This window comes from Mangifera indica, chromosome 9 (assembly GCF_011075055.1).
Source record: "Mangifera indica cultivar Alphonso chromosome 9, CATAS_Mindica_2.1, whole genome shotgun sequence".
NCBI classification, from domain to species: Eukaryota; Viridiplantae; Streptophyta; class Magnoliopsida; order Sapindales; family Anacardiaceae; genus Mangifera; species Mangifera indica.
Genome location: NC_058145.1, coordinates 9,339,208 through 9,362,360, shown reverse-complemented (window position 1 = coordinate 9,362,360; position 23,153 = coordinate 9,339,208). Strand labels below are relative to the sequence as shown.

The following is a 23,153-nucleotide window of genomic DNA, read 5'->3' as shown; positions in this document are numbered from 1 at the left end:
ATGCCAAACTAAAGTTGCTTATTTTTCAATTCAATGCTATTAGGGGATTTTATTATTAAAAAAATTATAATAAAATTATATGTATTTATTGTTATTATATAAATATATATATTTAAAATATATTATTATAAAATTAAATAATAAAATAATATTTAATTATGTGATAATATATCGATGTATTAATTTATATATTTAAAATAAATATATATATATATATATATATATATATATATATATATATATATATATATATATATATATTACTTAAAAAAATTTCTATGCATGAAACTAGATAAATTATTCATGAAATAGATAATTCTACCCTTCTCAATTATTATTTAAAATTTTAATTTTATAATTTAATTTATAAAAAGATGATAAGAAATATAATATACTATTTTTAGGAGCTCTAATTGAGATTAAATTATATTAAACGAATAAATTTTATTTTTATCCCCACTATGAATTTTTCACTCCTAAAAGTTCCCCCAAACCCTTTGTCTTTCTTACGCATTTCCTCAAACACATTCCAGGGAGAGACAAGCCAACTAGCCCCAACTCCACCCTCAGCCTTATCCCCCCCTCAAAACCCTCACTCTCGCCGCCATGGCCGCCGAGTCCTCCCAACTCCAGCAACAACAGCTTGCCGCCATAATCGGCCCCGACCCCGCCGCCTTCGAAACTCTCATCTCCCACCTCATGTCTGCCTCCAACGACCAACGATCCCAGGCCGAACTTATCTTTAACCTCTGTAAACAACACGATCCCGATTCCCTCACCCTCAAGCTCGCCCAACTCCTCCAGCTCTCCCCCCACCCGGAGGCCCGCGCCATGGCTGCCGTCCTCCTCCGTAAGCTACTCACTCGCGACGATGCGTTTCTCTGGCCCCGCCTCTCACTCTCCACTCAGTCGAATCTAAAATCGATTCTATTAGCTTCTATCCAATCGGAGAATGCGAAATCCATCTCTAAGAAATTATGCGACACCGTTTCGGAGCTCGCTTCTAATATTCTCCCAGATAATGGATGGCCCGAACTGTTGCCGTTTATGTTCACGTGCGTGTCGAGCGACAATTTTAAGTTGCAAGAATCGGCGTTTTTGATCTTCGCGCAGTTGAGTCAATACATCGGCAACACGTTGATTCCTCATATTAAACACCTCCACGCCATGTTTTTAAATTGTTTAACCAACTCCGCAAACTTTGACGTTAAGATCGCAGCGTTGAACGCCGTCATCAATTTCATCCAGTGCTTGACGAGCTCCTCGGATCGGGACCGGTTCCAGGACCTCCTGCCGTCGATGATGAGGACTTTGACGGAGGCTTTGAATAATGGAAACGAAGCAACGGCGCAGGAGGCTTTGGAGTTGCTGATTGAATTAGCGGGTACGGAGCCCAGGTTTTTGCGGAGACAGTTGGTGGACGTTGTCGGGTCCATGTTGCAAATAGCTGAGGCGGAAAGTTTAGAGGAAGGGACACGTCATCTGGCGATTGAGTTCGTGATAACACTTGCTGAGGCACGTGAGCGGGCCCCGGGGATGATGAGGAAGTTGCCTCAATTTATTAGTAGGTTGTTTGCGATTTTGATGACTATGTTGTTGGATATTGACAATGATCCGGCTTGGCACACGGCTGAGATGGAGGATGAGGATGCTGGTGAGACGAGTAACTACAGTGTGGGACAGGAGTGTTTGGATAGGTTGGCAATTGCTTTGGGAGGGAACACCATTGTTCCAGTGGCCTCTGAGCAGTTGCCTGCTTATTTAGCTGCACCAGAATGGCAGAAACACCACGCTGCATTGATTGCTCTTGCGCAGATTGCTGAGGGTTGCGCGAAGGTATAATGATTTTAGTTTTATGTCATTCGCATATAGGGTTCTTATTTTAACTGTGTTGATGTGATGGAAGTATGGAAACTTGAAGTAACTGATGCCTTGTGGCCACGATGATTTTATTTAATTGTCTGAATGTATGTTTTCCATCTCATTTTGTAAAGAAATGATTTTAATTTTAGAAAATTATTTTGTGTATTATGAGATAGTGATTTTATCAATATTTGATGGAATTTACAATTCATTCATGTTAATATCATAGAATTTTATTTAGTGTAAGTAATGTGCACTTGTAGTGACAACAATGTTACTTTTTATATGGATATTATTTATAATTTTATATTGGTGATATTTGTTTTGGAAGTACTAATGATAGATATTAAGCAATTTGTGGAATATGCCAAGGTTTATCTCTGGTGGTAATTACTTGCATTCAGTGTTAGTCTTGTTATTATGTTTGAATGTTTTTGTCTGAAGTTGAATTAGGGCAAATGGAGTGTTTAGTTGAAACGATTAGGTGTTTGCATTATTTGTTTGATTCCTTTTTTTATGAGAGTTAGGATATACTGATTCAATGATGGTGTATTTGTCTTGGCCTTTCTGAATAATTTTTTCTTAAATATGTTTGCAAGGGTGCTTTTAAGAAGTTTTTATGTCCTTCAACTTCATGGGGTTTACTATTTTTAGGGTAGACTTGATTAATTATCTATAAAATTTTTTGAATTTGGATAATGGTGCTGAAGATGTTTTTCTAAGTTCTGATTGATAGTTTCTTATTGATGGATGGGACAATAACATTTTCTGTATGGTAATTGTTGATTTATAATTTGATCCTTTTCTTGTAGGTAATGGTAAAAAACTTAGAGCAAGTGTTGTCGATGGTTCTGAACTCATTTCATGATCCCCATCCCCGTGTGAGGTGGGCGGCTATTAATGCAATTGGGCAATTGTCAACAGATTTGGGTCCAGATTTGCAAAATCAGTTCCATCAAAGGGTTATCCCAGCTCTAGCTGGTTCTATGGATGATTTCCAGAATCCCAGAGTACAGGTTAGTCAAAGATATGAGCTTTATGTGCTTTTGTGCATTATTGATTTTATTGAATCCCAGAGTACTGTCATTGTCTTTGTTATTTTTTAATATTTGGCTAGACCTCCTATTAATGCACTATGCAGCGATGTTGTGATTTTTTAATATTGATGTATTCTCATTTGTTTAGCTGTACAGATAACACAGTAATTACTGGACAGTGCTTCTGTAGTTTTAATTAAATGTGGTAACTTCTACAATAGTTTATTATGAACCTTTGAGCCAGCAGATTTTTTTTTTTTAATAAATAATTGGAGTTAGGGGATAGCCAGAGAAAATTTCAGATGTGCTTAACTCTAGTAATTACTGGAAATTGCTTCCTGGGGTATTAAATGATTTCTAAGTTGCAAACTGTCTGTCATAAATTATTTTTAATCCTATCGATTGGTGAAATAAGGTGGTTGCCATGGAAGCTCCCAAATCTGTTAATAAAATATTGTACCTACCATAATAGGTTATTTTGGACCTTTGATCATTGGTTTTTTTCTTGGAAAAATATTTTGAGTTTGGGAATTGCCTTGAGAGTTTTCAGATGTGCTTAACTCAAGCCATTAATTAGAAATTGCTTACTCGGGTGTCAAATGAAGTATGTTGTTTAGTCAAGTAAAATGGGTTTTTCTACGCTTGCAAACTGTCTGTTATAAATTTTTTTTATTTTATCAATTTGTTCAATGAGGTGGTTGCTGTGGAAGTTCCTAAATCTATCAAGAAATAAGTCAAGATGTCAACACATTTCACTTCAGTTTTGATAAATTAGATGAGAATTATGGGTGATAAGTAAGAAATTAAATTGGAGTAAGATGGAAGTAGTAAATTTGTGTCCTTGATGTTTTATATTAACTTGAAATAACATATCGTTGTTAGATTTTGTCAGTAAAGAAATGTTATACTGGGCTTTTCTATTTATTGTTCATCATCACCTTAAAGCTTTAGCGATGGGGAAGGATGCAGTAGATATTGAACTCAAATAAGTTGGACAAGGGTTTGGAGATTTTTATTTGTAGCTTTTGCTTGGCAGCGTATACATGATTTTGAATATTCAGTTTCTGCTTTCCAAATCTAGAATTTATCATGGTCTGAAATTGGTGTAGCTACTTTCTAACTTAGCAGATCTTGATACAGTAGGTAGCCTTTTTTGTTATAAGGGTGTCTCTCTCTTTTTAAAATAAATAAGTAATGTTTGGTAATTGCCCTTGCTACTAATTGAATGGAATGTATCTACTTGTAACCATTGAAAGTACAGCAAAAATACTCCTCAAATTTATGCTAAACTCTCATATATTTCAGCAATTCATTCTAGTAGAAAGAGGAAAGGGTAGATAACAAATCTTGTGTTAAATTAGGAAAAGACTAAATCTAGTTTAGAAACACTCTATGGAAAGGTTTTCAAGATATTTTTGGAACAGAACTCCTGATGGTTTGTGATTGAAGCTGAGTTGATTTGATATCTATCTAGTGGAATAATAGATTTTGAGGTCAGTGGATTGGAATATAATGCCCTAGCAGTGTTTTATGATTAATATCAAAATTATATTTGCTTTTTTCAAAGAATATTTCTTCTTAACTCATGAGAAAAAACCTGATTTATCCTTAATACAAGATATATGATTTGGAAATTATATCAACTTTGTAAGTGATTTAGTCAAAAGTCTTCAATTATCGGAAACCACAATTCTAATAGATTTTGTTCTTACTATGAAAACTAACTGGGTTGTGGCTGGTGTGTTGTATATCTTCATCAGGCACTCTGTTCTGTATTTTTGTTCTCTCTGACTCAGGAGAACCACTGGTGCATTTATCATATACTTATTGTTTTACTTCGTCAAAACATGCAGTTTTGTTTCACCAGAGTATCAGGATGATGTTAGATATTTCCATAAACGCTTAACCTGTATGATTTGTGTATTGACAGGCACATGCTGCTTCAGCAATCCTCAACTTCAGTGAGAACTGCACTTCGGAAATCTTAACACCCTACATGGATGCCATCGTGAGCAAATTGCTCATTCTTCTGCAGGTATACTGAATTAACAACAATTTACTATGCAAAGATTCATAACTAATTTGAATGAGCAGACATTTTTTTACTGGAAATTGCTAAATATCACATATGTAATATGGCAGAATGGAAAACAAATGGTGCAAGAGGGAGCCTTAACTGCTTTAGCATCTGTTGCAGACTCATCTCAGGTATTCTATAATTCTTCTCTGGTTAGTGGTTAATTGTTATGGATGCCCCTCTCTGACAGCATGGATTTTTTGTAGGAGCACTTTCAAAAATACTATGATGCTGTTATGCCTTACCTGAAAGCTATTTTGATCAATGCAACTGACAAGTCTAATCGCATGCTTCGTGCCAAATCCATGGAGTGCATTAGTCTGGTGGGAATGGCTGTTGGGAAGGAGAAGTTTAGAGATGATGCTAAGCAGGTAGATATAACATTATGCATAAAATTCTTCAATATCAATTACTGCCACCCAATCTCTATTCTTATGAGGAGATTATGAATCATTAAACCCATTGATGACTTAAAAGACTTTTTAAGAATTTTCGATTTAACCTTGAACTTGAATCTATACCCATCCATTGAAGAAGCTAAATATCAGAAAGTGTCACATTTTTGGGTGGTGGTTTGATGAAATTTAAAATGACCTTATTTAGGTTTCTTTTCCCTCGGAATGTTTGTTTCATATTAACATTTGCTGATATCACCAAATGCCTACTTTATGCTAGGTTATGGAAGTGCTTATGTCATTGCAAGGATCTCAAATGGAGACAGATGACCCAACAACAAGTTACATGCTACAAGTATGTTCTACCACTGTAAATGCTCAGAAAGTGTCACAATATCTTGTCATTTTGTCATATGATAACTAGTGAATATTTGTTACAGGCTTGGGCCAGACTCTGCAAATGTTTAGGACAAGACTTCCTTCCTTATATGAATGTCGTTATGCCACCTTTGCTTCAGTCTGCTCAGCTTAAGCCAGATGTAACCATTACATCTGCAGATTCAGACAATGAAATTGAGGATTCTGATGATGAAAGGTATTTCCTTCCAGAAGTTAATCCAATACCAATTGTCACTTCAAGGATACCATGCATATGATTTGCATGAGCTTTTACTAATTAATTGCTTTTGCTTAAACCTAAATATTTAAATGGTTGCAGTTTTTTTTTTTTTCATTTTGTTGCATTAAGCCTTTTGGCAGTAGTTCCCTTCTTGTGTTCCCTTTTCTTCCTATCTCCTCCCTCTCTTCTGTATGACTAGACAAATGGAAATGAGTGCAAGAGCATTAATGTTCTTATTTTGTTACTTGTCTGCAACCACATATTGATATGTAGTGTTACTGTGGCTGTTCTGCATCGGTTTATGGCTCCTTGCTAATATTTTCTTAATCTATTACAGTATGGAGACCATTACTCTTGGGGACAAAAGAATAGGAATTAAAACAAGCGTGTTGGAGGAGAAAGCTACAGCTTGTAACATGCTATGTTGCTATGCTGATGAGCTAAAGGAAGGATTTTTTCCATGGATTGATCAGGTTTGTCCAGTTGCATTGTTATGGAAATTCCTTATAAACCCTTCAATAATTTTCTTTTGAGATAACGAAGCAAATGTGGTCAGGTTGCTCCAACGTTAGTCCCTCTTCTTAAATTTTATTTCCATGAAGAAGTTAGAAAAGCAGCTGTATCAGGTACTAATTAGCTTTAAATGCTGACGCATTAGGTGCATATTCTTTCATGTTTTTCATCTCCGCGTTAGGGGTTCCTTGCTATTCTCCTGACTAGTAACTTCTAATTTTTCTTTCAAGCAATGCCGGAGCTACTGCACTCTGCAAAATTAGCTGTAGAGAAAGGCCTAGCACAAGGACGTAATGAGTCCTATGTAAAGCAGTTGTCTGACTATATCATTCCAGCTCTTGTGGATGCATTACATAAGGTCTTTCATGTTCATTTTTGTTTGAAATTACTTTTTAATACCTTAAATCTAGTTTTTTCACTGTCGATATAATGTTTATTTAGGGTGATGAAAAAAGTGCTTGAATTGCAATTTTTGTGCAGGAACCAGATACGGAGATCTGTGCAAGCATGTTAGACTCATTGAATGAATGCATACAGGTTTGTCATGTTTGTAACAGTCTACCAAGTGGTTGTTCTGGTTGCCTCATGCTATATTAAGTATTGGATTTCTGAATTTTTTCAAATCCTCTCTCTTTCAGATTTCTGGACCACTTCTGGATGAAGGCCAGGTCAGATCCATTGTGGATGAGATTAAGCAGGTTATTACAGCCAGCTCAAGTAGAAAAAGAGAAAGGGCTGAGAGGGCCAAAGCTGAAGACTTTGATGCTGAGGAGTCAGAGTTGATCAAACAGGAAGATGAACAAGAGGAAGAAGTTTTTGACCAAGTTAGTACCATCTATGAATACCATCTATTATCATAAAAAAAGTTCATGGGCAGTAGAACTAATGTTTGGTTATCCGTTATTTATTTCCCTTTTTTCTCCCCTTTTATCTGTTGATTCATAAAATCTTGTGTCTTTTGTCAAAATGATTATTCTTTTGTCAGGTTGGCGAAATTTTGGGAACTTTGATCAAAACATTTAAAGCCAATTTCTTGCCTTTCTTTGATGAGCTATCTACATATCTGACACCTATGTGGGTAAGTTGTCCCATAATGACAGCTTTGTCTTGTATTTGGTTCCTTTACCTGAAATGTTTTCTTTACTTTCTATTCTTCCTCGTACTTACTTTTTGAGGTACAACCAAAGTGCATATATTGTTTGTGTTTCACTTGTTTTGAACAGTTGATTGTTGCTAGAATGTATGTAGTGTTCCTGTTTTGAAATTTAGGTTTATGAAATCAAGAAATTCATTTGATAATTTTTAGAACCAAAAAAAAGAAAAATCATTGAAGAATTTTGGAGAAACTGTATAAAGAGAGAAGTCATAAGGAGTGGAAAAGATAAATCTGAATGGAAGCTCGCTTTAGAAACAGAGGAAAGGCAGTAAAATGAGATTAACTCTCTTCAACAATGTAAATCCAATTAAAATTGCTCACACTTCTAAGAATTCTTATTGGAGACTTACTTTTTCCTATGAAATGACTCTTCAATAATTTAATTCCCATCAAACCATTCTTCAACTGGTATTTGATTGATCAGAAGTGGTAAAGGAGAGGAAATGATTCACTGGTTCTGCAGGACATTTTTGGCATTTTATCAAATGATTTAGTACTTTTTTATGTCTGTCTCAATCATTTCACTGTTTGTTTGTGCTATTTTATTCACACTTTCTGAAGAGCAGATATTATTTATAAATGCTTTATGATGAAATATGGAATTGTTTGTGTTTTTATTGCATTGCTTGGTATAATTTTATGGAGGAGCCTTTTTAGTGTTCAATGCAAAATGTATAAAATGATTATCAGAATCTGTCTGAGGTTCTTTGATTTATTGAATATATTTTACTGCTAATATATTTCTTAAAACAGGGTAAAGACAAGACACCTGAAGAACGAAGGATTGCAATTTGCATTTTTGATGATGTTGCAGAGCAGTGTCGCGAGGCAGCTCTTAAGTAATGCTTTTTTCCATCTACTTTTCTTGGATTATTATCCTTGGGATCACTGATTGAATATGATTATGATCCTATGGTGGGACAGATATTATGATACATTTCTTCCTTTCTTGTTGGAGGCATGCAATGATGTGAACCCAGATGTTAGACAGGTATTCATGCATAAACAATTTTGTAGTTTATGTGGTTTAGGTTATTGCTCTTCTTATCCTTTTTTTTTTGGTTTCTTAGGCAGCTGTGTACGGACTCGGTGTTTGTGCAGAGTTTGGTGCATCTGCTTTTAAACCTCTTGTTGGAGGTATTTACTGCTTGCTTAACTTAAAAAAGTTGATCTATTCACATGTTTATCTTATTAACATTTATGACTTTTTTTCAGAGGCTTTATCAAGGCTAAATGTTGTTATAAGACACCCTAATGCTTTACAAGCTGAGAATGTGATGGCATATGATAATGCTGTTTCTGCATTGGGAAAAATATGCCAGTTTCACCGAGACAGGATTGATGCAGCTCAGGTACTCCTCATAAATTCCATTGTTTTTATTGATTAATTAGTAGATGGCATGTTTGTGTAAGAAGTTCCAACTATCAGTAAATGTACTGCAATAACAACATTAGTGACTTTTTGCTTGTACTACATATATTCTGTTGTGTTTATTGATAGTAGATGGCATGATTGTGTAAGTTACAACTATCAGTAAATGTACTTCCGATAACAACCTTAGTGACTTTTTGCTAGTAATTTTATATATTCTGGCAGAATTTAATTGTTGCTATATGTGATAGGTTATTCCTGCATGGTTAAACTGTTTGCCAATAAAAGGTGACTTAATAGAAGCGAAAGTTGTTCATGACCAACTCTGTTCAATGGTAGAGAGGTAAGGACTACATTGATACTCTTTTTGCACCCTGTCTTCTTATTTATTCGCTTACATTTTTTTTATGCTTTTTGTCAAGCATCATTAATAAGGACTATGTCTTCTCTTGTCTACACAGGTCAGATGGGGATCTTTTAGGTCCCAATCATCAATATCTTCCTAAAATAGTTGCAGTATTTGCTGAGGTTAGTTTTTGCTTTATGACATAGTACTTTTAATAGTTCAATTGAATTTTAATATATTATTACAATGAAGCTGTGTAAGAGTAGTGTTTGAGTCGGTCTAAGCCCTGTCATATTCAATTGTTTGGTTTCTCGATCTATCCTTCAATTGATTAATTGTTTATCTTTTGGATATACCTTAGCGAACTTTCTTATTTGTACCCTGACCTGCTGTGGGACAAATGACTGGCCTGGTCTTTGTTGCACAACATTTGTGATTTTGTTGCATTTTTGGTATTGTTTTCTGTGGCTTGCACAAAAGAATAATAGCTATCCTAAAAGTTGTTTTCTGAAAGAAACATAAAAGTCATAAACTGCCCCCAATGCTTTTGTAGGTTCTATGCGGTAAGGATCTAGCAACAGAACAAACTGCAAGCCGAATGGTGAATCTGCTTAGGCAGCTTCAGCAGACTTTGCCTCCGGCTACCTTGGCCTCAACTTGGTCATCCTTGCAGCCGCAACAACAGCTCGCTTTGCAATCAATCCTCTCATGACAGAACCATTGAAAGCACTTAGCAAGTGGCTGGTTTTGGGAAAAATGCATCATCCGACTTGGTCTATGTGTGTTTAAAATATATTTATTACCCATTCTTTTTCCATGAGGTGGATATCGCAAAAAAATTTCTTTGCATGATGTTTTGGTAGCAACAGAGCATCGGTTTGATTGAGCTTGAAAATCAAGTCCAACATCACCATTGAATGAATTGAGTTTTGAGTCTGATTGTAGAATGTGTATATTTACAAGTGTTAAATCAATGATCCAAGATGAGTTTGGAAGAAAAGGAGGGTTGTGTTGTGGTTTTGTTGAGAATTTTATTGGAGGGGTTATCATGTGTGCGAAGCAAAATTCTTATAGCAGTTTTGGTCCCATCCCATTGTGATTGTTCTTTGGAATTTTCTATGCATACATACAAATTTGTGATTGTGATTATATTTAGACTGAATTTTGGATGGTGATTCTTTGGTTTATAACCTATGGATTTGATTTCATTTCCATGATATAAAAAAGTAGTGTTGCACATTTGTAAGTATTATTTTGAATATCTTATCAGGTTTTAATGTAACAAATCTTTGACCATCCTCAGCAAATTAATACAGGAATATTTCTCTTGTAAGGACATTTGACTGATATGATATTGTTCCCCTTATATGTTTTTAACAGGAGTAAAAAAGTGATGAATATGATTGGTTTGTATCCTTTCCAGTTTCATGGGTAATCATCGTTCTCATTTCAACTATTACCAGTTTTTTTAAAATATTCTATCAATCCAAACACCATTTACGTTTATACGATGAAAACTTGATTCTTAATAAAATAAATAGCATTTGATACCATACTCCAAGATAGACAAAGAAATTTGCTCAGATAATTTCATTACTCATAGAGTGAGAGGCATTGGTGGGTCGGGTTGGGTTGGCTCTAGTGTGGTTTACTGTTTCTACGGGTTGGGTCGAACTAAGTCGGCTTTGATGTAGCCCACCGTGCCTAAGGGTTAGGTTGGGCTTGAGGCTTATAAAGTTGCAAACCTTTAGGTCGGATTAACCCACCAAATATGTATGGCCCAAGTTTCACACTGTATATATAAGGTCGGGCTGACTCTTAGTAATTAGCACACGGGTTGGTCTATTTACACAATTTTTCGAAAAAATTTTTAATACTTAATTTAAAACACAAATCATTTTTCAATTATTAAAACTGAAAATAGTATCTCAAACATTTTATTGATAATCTCGTATAGTAGAGAAATATCGTGATTATCTTATGAAAAATATTATAACATACAAATAAATTAATCTTCATATTGTATAATTATAAATAAATAAATAAATATACATATATATATACACACACACCATCCATTTACTCATTTTCAACATCCAGAGTTTTTAATTCTTCGAAAATATCTTCTGTGACCAAATTTTATAATTTGAAATCAGTTTTAACCCAATCTTTCATACATATGATCATCTCGATTATGTTTGGGTGTAAATTGGATCGTCTATCATCTAACATGCATTTATCTGCACTAAAAACAAATTTTAATGCTACAATCTACACTGAAGGGGTTAGTAGATCTCGAGTCATAGCGGCAAGCACAAAAAAAGTTTTTGCCTTCTTTTTCCACTATGCCGAAAAATCTAGTTTTTTAGCGCTACATTGCTGAACAATTTCTAGATAATGGTTAATATTTATATAGTTATAAAATTCACCATAATTTATTCTTTGACTTGTAGTCTGCTTATCTTTACATAGGAGAGCCCATATGCGTGACATTTTTCCATCTAAACAACCAGAACTTACCTCTAGTTTTAAACTTTGTTCAACCATTTCATATTTTTGTTCATAAATAATATATATTTCCAATAAAAATGGTTGAACATTGTCTATGTAATTAATAACACTAATAATTAACAAATTTTCATTAATAACATCAAATAAATTTTTTACTTCTAATATTTTTACTCAATACTAATGATATAAAGTACATTTTTGATATAAAGTAAAAGAATTTCGTTTTGATATTTTAAAATTTTTTGTTTTATTTGTTTAGATATATTTTGAAAAGTATTATGATACTTATATTTTTTAAAAATATTACTGATTTTTACCATATAATACAAAATTGAACAAGTAGTTAGATAAATACACACTAAATATTGGTCTGTAGCTGTTTTCAATGGCTCTAATATGTTCATTAGAAGCATAATAATCCCTCAATTATGATTTGTAAAAAAAAAAAAGATATTCTGAATCTTTTGGTTGGATATTGAAAAACCGTATTATAAGTACTTTATACCTATCACATGCTCTTCACGTAAGGTACATTGAATTCTCCCTAGTTTTAACATCTATTTTTAATTTTTTTCATCTTAACCCCAATGATTTATATAATTCATGATATGTTTGTATTTATGATGAGGATGATTAAAAGTATACAATGCCATGTCTAATTGTTGATATTTCAATTTTAGTAATGTTCAAACTATCTTGAGATATTAAATTAATAGTATGACATGCACATTTAATATGAAATAATTTTTCATTAAATGAAATAAGTATATGATTAAACATTAATTCCATAATTGTGCTATTATTTTTTGCACTATCAAAAGTCATTATAAAAATAAAATTATTAATTTTATATTCATAAAAAATATTTGTTAACACTCGATAAATTGTAAGACTATTATATAGATATTTAAAATTTTTAAATATAATAACTTGTTTTATGGAATTATCAATCACAATTAATGTAATAAATAGTGATGCATAGGTATTTATAATTACTCATAAATTTGAAATAATAAAAATTATACCATTAAAATTATTAAATTCTTCGGTAGCCTTTAATTTTATTAATTTATAATTTCTAGCCATGAACTGCTCAGCATAGATAGAGCAGTAGAAAGGGATAAAACCCCAAAAATAATATTATAAATTCTGCAAACTGCTCTTATTTGGTAATTTCAATTTGGTACACACATAACAAAATCCAATGAACAAGAAAAGCCCAATGAATCATCAAAATAAGCACACTTTTGATGTGGCTTGGACAGTATAGACCCATGAGCTCATGAGGCCCTTAATAAATAAATAAACAATAAAATTATATATATATATATATATATATATATTTTAAATATATATTAAATATATAATAATATATTTAAATAATTTTAAATTAAAAATAAAATAATACTTAATTATATAATAATAATATACATAAATATATATTTATTTGTATATTTAAAACAAATATACATAATATTACTTATAAATAAAAGGTTTAAATGACAGCAACATTAATTTAAAAAATATAATAAACTAAATAAGGCCGAAAGACTTGTTCTCACCCAATGTTTATTTCATTCTCAAATTTTCAATTGTTAAAATTAATAAAATCTGTTAAATTTAAAGATAAAAATATCGTTTAACTAATAATATTAAAATAAATAAAACTTTACTTCATTTCCTCACTTTTGTTTTAAAAATTTATAATTTTTTTCTATATAAATTTTCAAAAGTTATATTTTTTTCTAAATTTTAATTCTTTTTATTCCTTTCTCTGATGACTCTCGTTCAACCAACCTTCCGTTTTGGTGCTTCCTCCTATCTCCTGAACAAAGATGAACTATCAAACATTCAAAGGTCAACCAACAATTTGTCAACCTAGATCTGTACGTCTAATGAAGCACAAAGCTGCCATGAAGAAACATCATCTCTTCCACCTTGTTTCTTTCCCCACTGTAAACTTTCTCCACTTTAATGACAAGTTAATTGATATTTTGGTTAATTAAAGTTAATTAGGAACTGCCCGCATAGCATAGATTTACCATATTCATAAACTTCAATTCTCAGAGAGGTATGACACATCTATAATAAAAATGATGCACGATTTATAATTCAATACAGTACTTCATTGATACCATGACAAGCACAATGAATCACAGCATAAACACAATTTTGACACAATTAAGTGCGAAAAATAATAGTGCCATAGAAGAGAAACAACACAACAATATAAAACTAAGGGCCATAGGTTGTGGACAGACCAACTTCCCCAGAAATGCCTTCAAAAGTTCATCAATAGTCTTCACCTTCACCTTCCTCTTCATCATCAACACCTTCTGCACCTACTTCTTCATAATCTTTCTCAAGTGCCGCCAAATCTTCCCGAGCTTCTGAGAATTCCCCTTCTTCCATACCTTCACCGACATACCAGTGCACAAATGCCCTCTTGGCGTAAATGAGATCGAATTTGTGATCAATACGAGAGAGCACTTCAGCCACGGCTGTGTTGTTGCTGATCATGCAAACAGCTCGCTGCACCTTGGCCAAGTCACCCCTAGGTGCAACAGTTGGAGGCTCATAGTTAATACCACATTTGAAGCCCGTTGGACACCTGTGGAGTTCAAACACAACAGCATTTTAATCAAAAGTAAAAATTTCAGGCACAAGCACAGTGCTAAAGAGGTAACAGCATCGCACAAAAGATGCTACAAACTAAAGAAGTTGCATTAAAATTCTTTCTCAGAAGTATTCAAACACTATTATTCTGCAGACTCTTCTTATATAGACTATATTGCAAGAAATTACAAAAAAAAAACTGCTAAAGGCCTCTTTATTAAGTTAAAAAAAAAACTTTATAATCCAGTCATATTCTTCAACAAAATAAGTAGTATAAATCTTATATCAGCAATTACTAACATTTCTTATAAAAGAAAACGTCCAAAATCTTTTCACTTTCAACAAAAGGTATTCTTTAAAGACTTGAAAACATACATACAGGAGAAAGTACTAGGATAGTACTCTTTTATCTATCGCAATAAGACATTGATTTTACATAGTAATGAGGCATTTGCTTACCAGTCAACAAATTGTACAGTTCTTTTGGTTTTGATGGTGGCTACAGCAGCATTTACATCTTTGGGAACAACATCTCCCCGGTACATCAAGCAGCAGGCCATGTACTTCCCATACCTGGGATCACACCTGGCCATCATACTAGCAGGCTAAAGCACTGCATTGGTAATCTCAGGAACTGATAGTTGCTCATGGTATGCTTTTTCAGCTGAGATGACAGGGGCATATGATGAGAGCATGAAATGGATACGGGGATATGGTACAAGGTTGGTCTGGAACTCTGTAATATCAACATTGATTGCTCCATCAAACCTCAATGAAGTTGTCAAAGATGATATGATTTGAGAAATCAATCGATTCAAATTAGTGTATGTTGGCCTCTCAATATCGAGGGATCTGCAGAATATGTCGTAAATAGCTTCATTGTTCAAGAGCACAACAATGATATTCAAAACTTCAGGTCTAGACTTATGATTTTGCGAACTTCGGATTGTAAATGAGATACAATTATAATTAGTATTTACAAATATGAAACAACAGAAATTTTAACATAACTATAGTTTGTTTTGCTTGAACAGAAAAATAAACATGGCGAAAAAATTAAACAAAATAATAATTGAAACATTCATGTTTGTATATTGCAAACAGGACAATATCATAATTAAGATATTTATATTTGCATTATACAAACAAGATAACAACATAATTGAAAAAAAACTAGTACTAATATATACCTGAGTGATTGGTGCTAATAACATATTATAAATTTTAATAACAAAAAAGGAGAAATGAAAGAAAGATGAAATTTTTCAAGATGGTACACAAAGCAAATAAAAAGGTGTGTACAATTTCCTTGAAGGATAAAGATATATGTGTACATTGCAGTGAAGGGGGGAGCTTCTTTATATAAGAAAATTTTCTTGTCAAGCAGTAAATGTTGCCTACCAAAGTCAATTGCCTAAGGTTCTTCACCCACTTTGTTTAAATGTATTCATATTCAAGTATCCATGCATAATTTATTGCTTTCACATTTGGGGGAAAACCATTACATATGTAAAAATTATTAGCATAATAGAAAAGTTTAGAGTAATGTTATGTGTACACAATTTTGGTCTACAGATGATATATTATTATACGATTAGATATTATTTTATCTTTAATTTAAAATTATTTAATCACATATTAACGTATCATCAACGTACAAAAAATGTGTACATAATCATCATTGAAATGTGCTTATTTTGTTTTCATGTATAATATTTACCCTAAATTTATAAATTCTAACTATAATAATCCATAAAAGAGTAAATAGCATTTTAGGTCTAAAAACATCTTTCCACCCGTAATTAGTACAAATAAGATTTTCTTATAAAAAATCAAACCATGGTTTAAAAAACTAATGCAAGGGTAAATAGTAATTTTTTTAATTCATTAAATTTGAAAAAAGTAAAAAAACAACTAATTTTTACCAATGCAAATGTTTTAAATGTGATAACTTAACTCTTAAAAAAGTTTAAAATTCATAAATCAATCTTTATCATTTTTGAAGTGTAATTGTCATTTTTGAAATTATTGAGGACAAACTAATGTTTGAAAATTTTCCATAAGCCCTAGTTTTTTTTTTTTTAAGTTTCTAATAACCCTCTAAAAATTTCAAAAAGACCTCTAATATTTTCAAAATTGTAATTTACCTCATGATGTATGATTATACATAAAAAAAACCTCTAACTATAGTAATAAAGGAAGAAGGGTTGAAAGTGAAAGGAAAGGAAAGGAAAATAAAAGACTTCTTATATAATTTGAATATTTAAATTACTGTTTTTATTTTTTGTAAATTTATGGTTATATGATAATTTTAAAAAATAAAATAGTAGGGATAAAATAGTAATTTCACTTTCTAATATTATTGTTTTCATTAACAAAGTTTAATTTTGAGTGAAAAAGTATTATTTATGCTCAATTTTTGTTTAAAAAATGTTATTTATGTCAATAAAGGGGGGGTGTGGAAAAGTGTTTAAGGTGAAACTTTAGGTGGGAAAATGTCATTCACTCTCTAGGAAATGATTAATTTTGATAATATTGTTAAATTATCTTTTTTTTTTAATGGTATTGATGTGATTTTTCATTACCAATTGTCATATATAATATAAAGTCTTATGCAAAATAAGTTATAGTAGCAATTATGAGAATCTAAGGAAATTCATGTAGCTCTATTATGTAGGGCTTTTGTGATCCTTATTCTAATGGATATAGTAATAGAAACAATGTAAAACAATAATTTTTAGTCATAGAAATCCTAACCCCAAGATTTGAGATGTTTTACATATAATAGAAAGGTAAACTGAACCAAACATACGTTTGAAGACTCCTTCAAACCAAGATCCATCTTGAATTTGTCCGAAATTCTTCTACACCTCTCTAAAAGGCAGTATGGTCTCTACTCGTTCACATAAAGGCAACAATGAACACAATTGCTTCTGAAGGAGTTTTTAAGGCACTTTTTATTGTTAGATTACAAAGAATTGGTAGATATGTATGAGACAGAAGATGTCTTTCTTTACATGTAAAAGAGGGATGGCTAGCGAGAGGAATATTCCAAGGATTTATGAAAAGAGTGAGACTTCTTATAAACCTAATGAACCCTTTTATACCACTCATAGACATTAATGTTTGCACTTTTGGTCTAAACCTTAATATTATTCTTCAATATTAAGATACATTTTGAAGGAGATGATTCACTCTTTGTGCATTTAGACCTTAACCAACTTTAATAGTTACATTCCAACCTTTAAATTATTGGATTATTATTGTTTGACCCCTAATGTATTAATCATATATTTAGGTCCAACAATGAGTAAGGAATTCATCATGATATGACTGGATTCATATTTACTCATTAATAGAGCTATAAATCACAATGTTCAAGTGTCACACCCTTAAGTATGTTTTTGGTGCATTATTGTCTTTTCTTTAAACTTAAAAATGAATTCAAATCAAATTAAACTGAAATAAAAAATGGGATATTCATTTTGGCCTAATGTACGATCATGCATATTGGGCACACACTTGTACATCATCTACATATATAGATGACCATACATCATAAGATATATGTTTATACATCATGTAATATATAGACTCCTGAATTAGGTAGGAGTCTAGATCGAAGAAGGAGACATGTGTTATATATAAGTTGACTCTGCCAAAGAGCCTTAATTTCTCTTATCATTCTTTCACTCAAATAGCAACAGAGGGATTGTTTGAGCTAGGAGAAGCATCTGACAACCATGTGAGGGAGCTTCTAGCAAAAGAATAAGGACAGAAAAGAAAAGACTCATGGTAGAGCCCGTTTGCCAAAAAAACTAGGTAAACAAGACTAATCCTCCATTTCCTTGGATTGAATTCTTGACAATCTTGAATTTTGAACAAATTCTTGGGTTGACTGAGACTGAAATTCTTTATAAATAGTTCTTCTTTTAGAACCCTTAAAAATTATATGTTTAGGTTATAATATGACGATGATGTTATTTATCGTGATTGTTGAATTCTAATATTGTTGTTTGACTATGAATATGATGAGAAATCCGACCAAGAATTAGCTAAAATTGATTTCCAAAACATCATGTATGTTTAAGACTCGAAGAATCATAGGCGTAAATGGGCTAAAGTAGTAAAACTATACAAGGACATATGCCCATACAAGTTGGCATGCATGCTTGTATGTCCTTTCTATGAAATTTGTTTTCATTGACATACAAACATGCAATGAAGTATACACAATCATTCATGGCTTAGAAAGAAGAACTTTCCAATGTCATGTACGTCTATATGCCAAGCAAGGTAATCATGCATGTTCGAGAAATTGATAAAATATAGGGCTTCTAGGTTGAAGATTATGAATACTATTTAGAAGACATACGCTTGTGTACTCGATACGTGTATGCCCATGCGTCCCCCTTATATGTATGTAAGCCTATGAAAATAAGGCGTGACTATACATGTTGAATAACAAAGAGGTATGCCCATACACATGAGATTGTTACGCCTATGCCTTAATGGAACTAAAAGATGTATGCTTGAGATAACCATGAGAATGATCGTACATTTATAGAACATTATGTATGGTTGTGTATGGCCAAACATACATCCGTACATAGCAAAAAAGCGTTATGTGCAAATCATACACATAAGTAATATTGATGAATTTTGATGATAGGTTAAGGCTTATTGAGATGTCGAGATGTGTTCAAGGGATAGATACTCAAATGGATACTTAGATATGATCAAGAAAATCTAGGCAGAGTTAGATTAGACTAGAGAGAAATCTAAGAGAGTTATAAGTAATTACGTATTGACAGAGATTCAAATATCCTCATGAGATATGAGATAAGATGATACTTACAAGACATTAATTATGAGACTATAGGCTAAAAAATGGAGTACTCGTGGCCTAGGTACACCTATAGATAGGTTATAGTCTGTCAATTGGTGTCTTTAGATTAAGTGATAACCATCAGGACTGTATGTATACCAATTGACTAGGATTTATGAAGACATAAAGAGTAACGATTATGATCTATAGATTAATTAACTAAGATCGATTGACAAAAAGATAACAACTAGGACTAAAGAACTTAAAGATTGGTCAATAAAATGGGTACATTGATTCCCTTTGATTCCTACTTAGTGCTTTTCACTCAGCTATACCTTTTATTTTGCATGTGACAACGTTAAAGGTGACATCAATGAGACGACTAGTAAGTGATAGAGGGACATACGGTGGATGGACTCATAAGATAAAGAGATGACCATTTATATACATTATTATAAGTTGTCTTTTGATTATTAGACTTGAGTTTGTTAGTCTAGTAAAACTGAATTATGATTATTGATCATATTTTTATGCTTGGGGATTATTTGGACGTTGTTTTAATTTTCATTAATAAAGACATTGAGGTATTACAAATGTGATATTGACTTGTGCATTTAGACTTAGATTAATTCATTGTTGATTGAGAATAATGTACATGCATGCTTAGATTTAGTAGCACTTTGCCTTGAAGTATACAGCTTATGTGGTAGGGTGTTACATCAAGTGTGATTCATGTAACATCTCAAAGTGGTACCCTACTTAACTATTTGAGCATGCAAAATTACTTAAAACTTCATTTTATCATTTATATTGAAATACCAAAAATGTCATTCTTTAAATAATTTGCAAAAACAAGCAAATGATGTATAAAAATATAACATACAATCCAAGCTTATGCAATGTGTAGCACTAACATAAATAAAATCAAGTTCCAAACCTGCAACTCGTAACAAAATTAACTATAAAGACTAAAATGCCCCCATAATAGCTCTATGCATGCTAACCCTATCACACTGCATCTATCATGATCACCTATTACTAGTAAAACATTAAACTAAATGAGTGAGTGATAATCACTCAATGTGTAAGAGTCTCTACTTATGTTATACTTAATCCTTATTTTATCCTTTATTTAATTTACCCTAACCTAATGATTGGAAGTACACTTTCAGACTTCATACTTTGATGACTTGGATTTACATAACTTGTTTGCTAACTCAAGATCAACTTTGGCCCCTAACAGTCATCTAAGATTCACTAAGGATCTTTGGGATAACTCACTCATTTGATGACCATTCGACTGAAAACACTTAACTTTAACTTAAAACTTAAGACTTTATGTTGATCAGATTATGTGGAGACGGGGATTTGACACCTTGGTCATGTGAGCTAAAACTATATAGTCTATTTTCTCTACACACACTATTAGACTATAAAATCATAACTTGACCCTATTGCAACCTGCTATACCCTATTAAGAAAGGTTATGTCGTACTGTAGATTATTATGCCTTATTACAAGACAATAACCTATTAGAATCCTGTATAGAGAGTATCTCATAGGTGCCCCCTCATTATGACCTTCATAACACATACCATGCATGACTGAAACCGGTCTCATGGTCAAACTAACTAGGGTTTGCTCATAAGTAGCTTTCATCCTATTTAAGCCTACTCACATGCCCTCACATGGATTACACTTCTTAAGCATGTTTTGGTACTATTGTATACCTCATACATTCTTACTATCCTTCGTGACTATCTTATGAACACGTAAGTTCAACGTGATCATGCATTATTGAGTGCACAGTTATACATCCTTTCCTTCCATGCATAACTTGACTTTTCATGAGTGATCTTGATAATGACCTACTACACTAGCATGCACACTGTGGTGCATAAGCATGCCCTTTTCTCCTTATACATGGATTAACCCCTAATGAGTATCCTTTAGTGTGACACAATGTACAAGCATACACTGTTGGGTGCACGAGCATACATTCCTTGTCCATACATGACTATTAATACCTTTTCATAATCATGACTAAATCTTAGGGGTAATTTCATAATTTTGTCTTATGAATGGCCATGTAACTCTTATTTACCATATGAAGCACCTTATGAAAGAAAATGTTAAACACTATTATATTGGGATGAAAGAGGTGAGATAAATTCTCTAGCATAGGCGTTTAGACTTGAAATGATTCAAAAAATGATTGATGATGGACAATTGATCAAGGAAATGATAAAATAGACCAAAAGATGAAAAAAAGTTATATTAACCTAAAAAGAATACAATTGGAGTTCCTTGTAAATAATGAAATATTCATAAATATAGTTTCATATAGACATGTGATGATGTTTGATAAGAAGAGAAACTTATTCAAAAGTATATTGGTCTTTTTAAGGTCTTAGAGAGGATTAATAAGGTAACATGATCATATCCATAATGTGTTCTATGTTTTGTTGTTATGTAAGTATATTGGCAATTTTTCCAAAGTATTAGAGTAGAGGAGATAGATTTAGAGGAGATTATGGTCTACAAGGAGCAACAAATGTGAATATTAGATAGAAAAGTATAAAAGCTCTACAAAAGGATATTTTATGAGTCAAAGTCCGATAGAGGAATCACAAGGTAAAGGAGACTACCTACGAAGTAAAGCAAAACATGAAGAAACGTCATCTCGAGCTATTTGAGTGAATTTTAAGGATGAAATTCTTATAAGAAGAGAAGATATGAAATACCCATATATATGCTCTTTTCGTATTTTGGTCATTTTATTTAATTATGGAATTATAAATTATGTTAAAGTGTTTCAAGATTAGGGTGGATAGTTATAATTATAATACCCGTAAGTAAAGTATAAGGGGATTAATGTCTTTTTCAAAAATTTCAATTCTGAATCGGGTCGAAATCAAAGATATCATTTTTATTGGGCAAAAATCATAAATGGAAGTTTATTTGGGCCTAATGGCTAGTCCATATAAGTAAATCCCAAAAGATGGATTTTTACTTAGCTCAAATTCATCAAAGACTTCATTAATTAGGAGTCCTAATCACACTAAGAGTCAGTGGCCTATATAAGATATCTTGTACCCAAATTTTAGGGTTTTTCCAACACCTTGCTAGAAAAAAGAAAAGAGAGTATTGAAGGAGTAAAGAAATAAAACAACAGTCCAAAAAAGGTAGTGCCGAGAAGCCAAAGAAAAAAGAAGAAGAAAGGAGAAAAACTTCGTGCCTAAATTTTCAATGCGTGTCTATGGGAGATTTTTGTTTTTTCCCAATTTTGCCTTTAGATCACTCTAATTTTTGGAATTCTAGTAAAAGACTCATTGTTCTTCATTTTGAATGGTGGAGGTCATGTTTTATTTCTCCAATAACTTATTATTTGTGTTAAAATGTGACTGAAAATTTAGGTAAGTATAGTAGACTTCTTCCCTCAAGTTATTGCATCTTGATTGAGTTTTCTTAGATATTTGGCATAAGATTATTGTTAATTTGTTATCCTCGAATCTTGGATGTGTTCTTGAATGGTTTGTAGACTATTTTGATAATTTTTATGGCTAGAAACCTGGAAAATTCTCATGTTGTTCAAGGAGTTGCTTTTTTAAACATAAAATGTTTGCTAGTGCAATAAGAATGGCTTAGGTTGAGATTGGTGGGTATTAAGCTTGTTGTAAGGGTGCATTGCAGGTTGTACTTTCTCAGCTTTCAGTCTAGGAACTGACTAAGAAAGAAATTTTTGAAATTCTTGTGCTAAACCACCAAGATTTCCATGCATGTTATGAAGGTTTAGGATGGCTTACACAGAAAAAGTTAT

General features: G+C 32.4%; 1 protein-coding gene and 1 pseudogene across 1 annotated transcript; one reads left to right on the top strand and one right to left on the bottom strand.

Moving 5' to 3' along the window:
- The first annotated feature begins 458 nt into the window (after positions 1-458).
- On the top strand, positions 459-10,617 carry LOC123225583 (importin-5-like). Its single transcript, XM_044649671.1, has 20 exons — positions 459-1,836; positions 2,676-2,879; positions 4,831-4,935; positions 5,043-5,108; positions 5,184-5,348; positions 5,653-5,727; positions 5,813-5,967; positions 6,329-6,464; positions 6,548-6,617; positions 6,735-6,862; positions 6,985-7,041; positions 7,143-7,328; positions 7,490-7,582; positions 8,414-8,499; positions 8,585-8,651; positions 8,731-8,797; positions 8,876-9,012; positions 9,284-9,375; positions 9,494-9,560; positions 9,932-10,617. The coding sequence occupies exons 1-20, from the start codon at positions 607-609 to the stop codon at positions 10,088-10,090; spliced, it is 3,345 nt and encodes a 1,114-aa protein (XP_044505606.1). The 5' UTR covers positions 459-606; the 3' UTR covers positions 10,091-10,617.
- A 3,564-nt stretch (positions 10,618-14,181) lies between these two features.
- On the bottom strand, positions 14,182-21,182 carry LOC123226229 (annotated as a pseudogene).
- Between the last annotated feature and the right edge of the window lie 1,971 nt (positions 21,183-23,153).

What these genes read in the sequence shown, in the direction of transcription:
- LOC123225583 (XM_044649671.1), top strand. Translation starts at nt 607, where the DNA reads ATGGCCGCCGAGTCCTCCCAACTCCAGCAACAACAGCTTGCCGCCATA. An exon ending in CATATCTGACACCTATGTGG is followed by an intron (nt 7,583 to 8,413) that starts GTAAGTTGTCCC and finishes TTCTTAAAACAG; the next exon opens with GGTAAAGACAAGACACCTGA. An exon ending in CTCTGTTCAATGGTAGAGAG is followed by an intron (nt 9,376 to 9,493) that starts GTAAGGACTACA and finishes TTGTCTACACAG; the next exon opens with GTCAGATGGGGATCTTTTAG.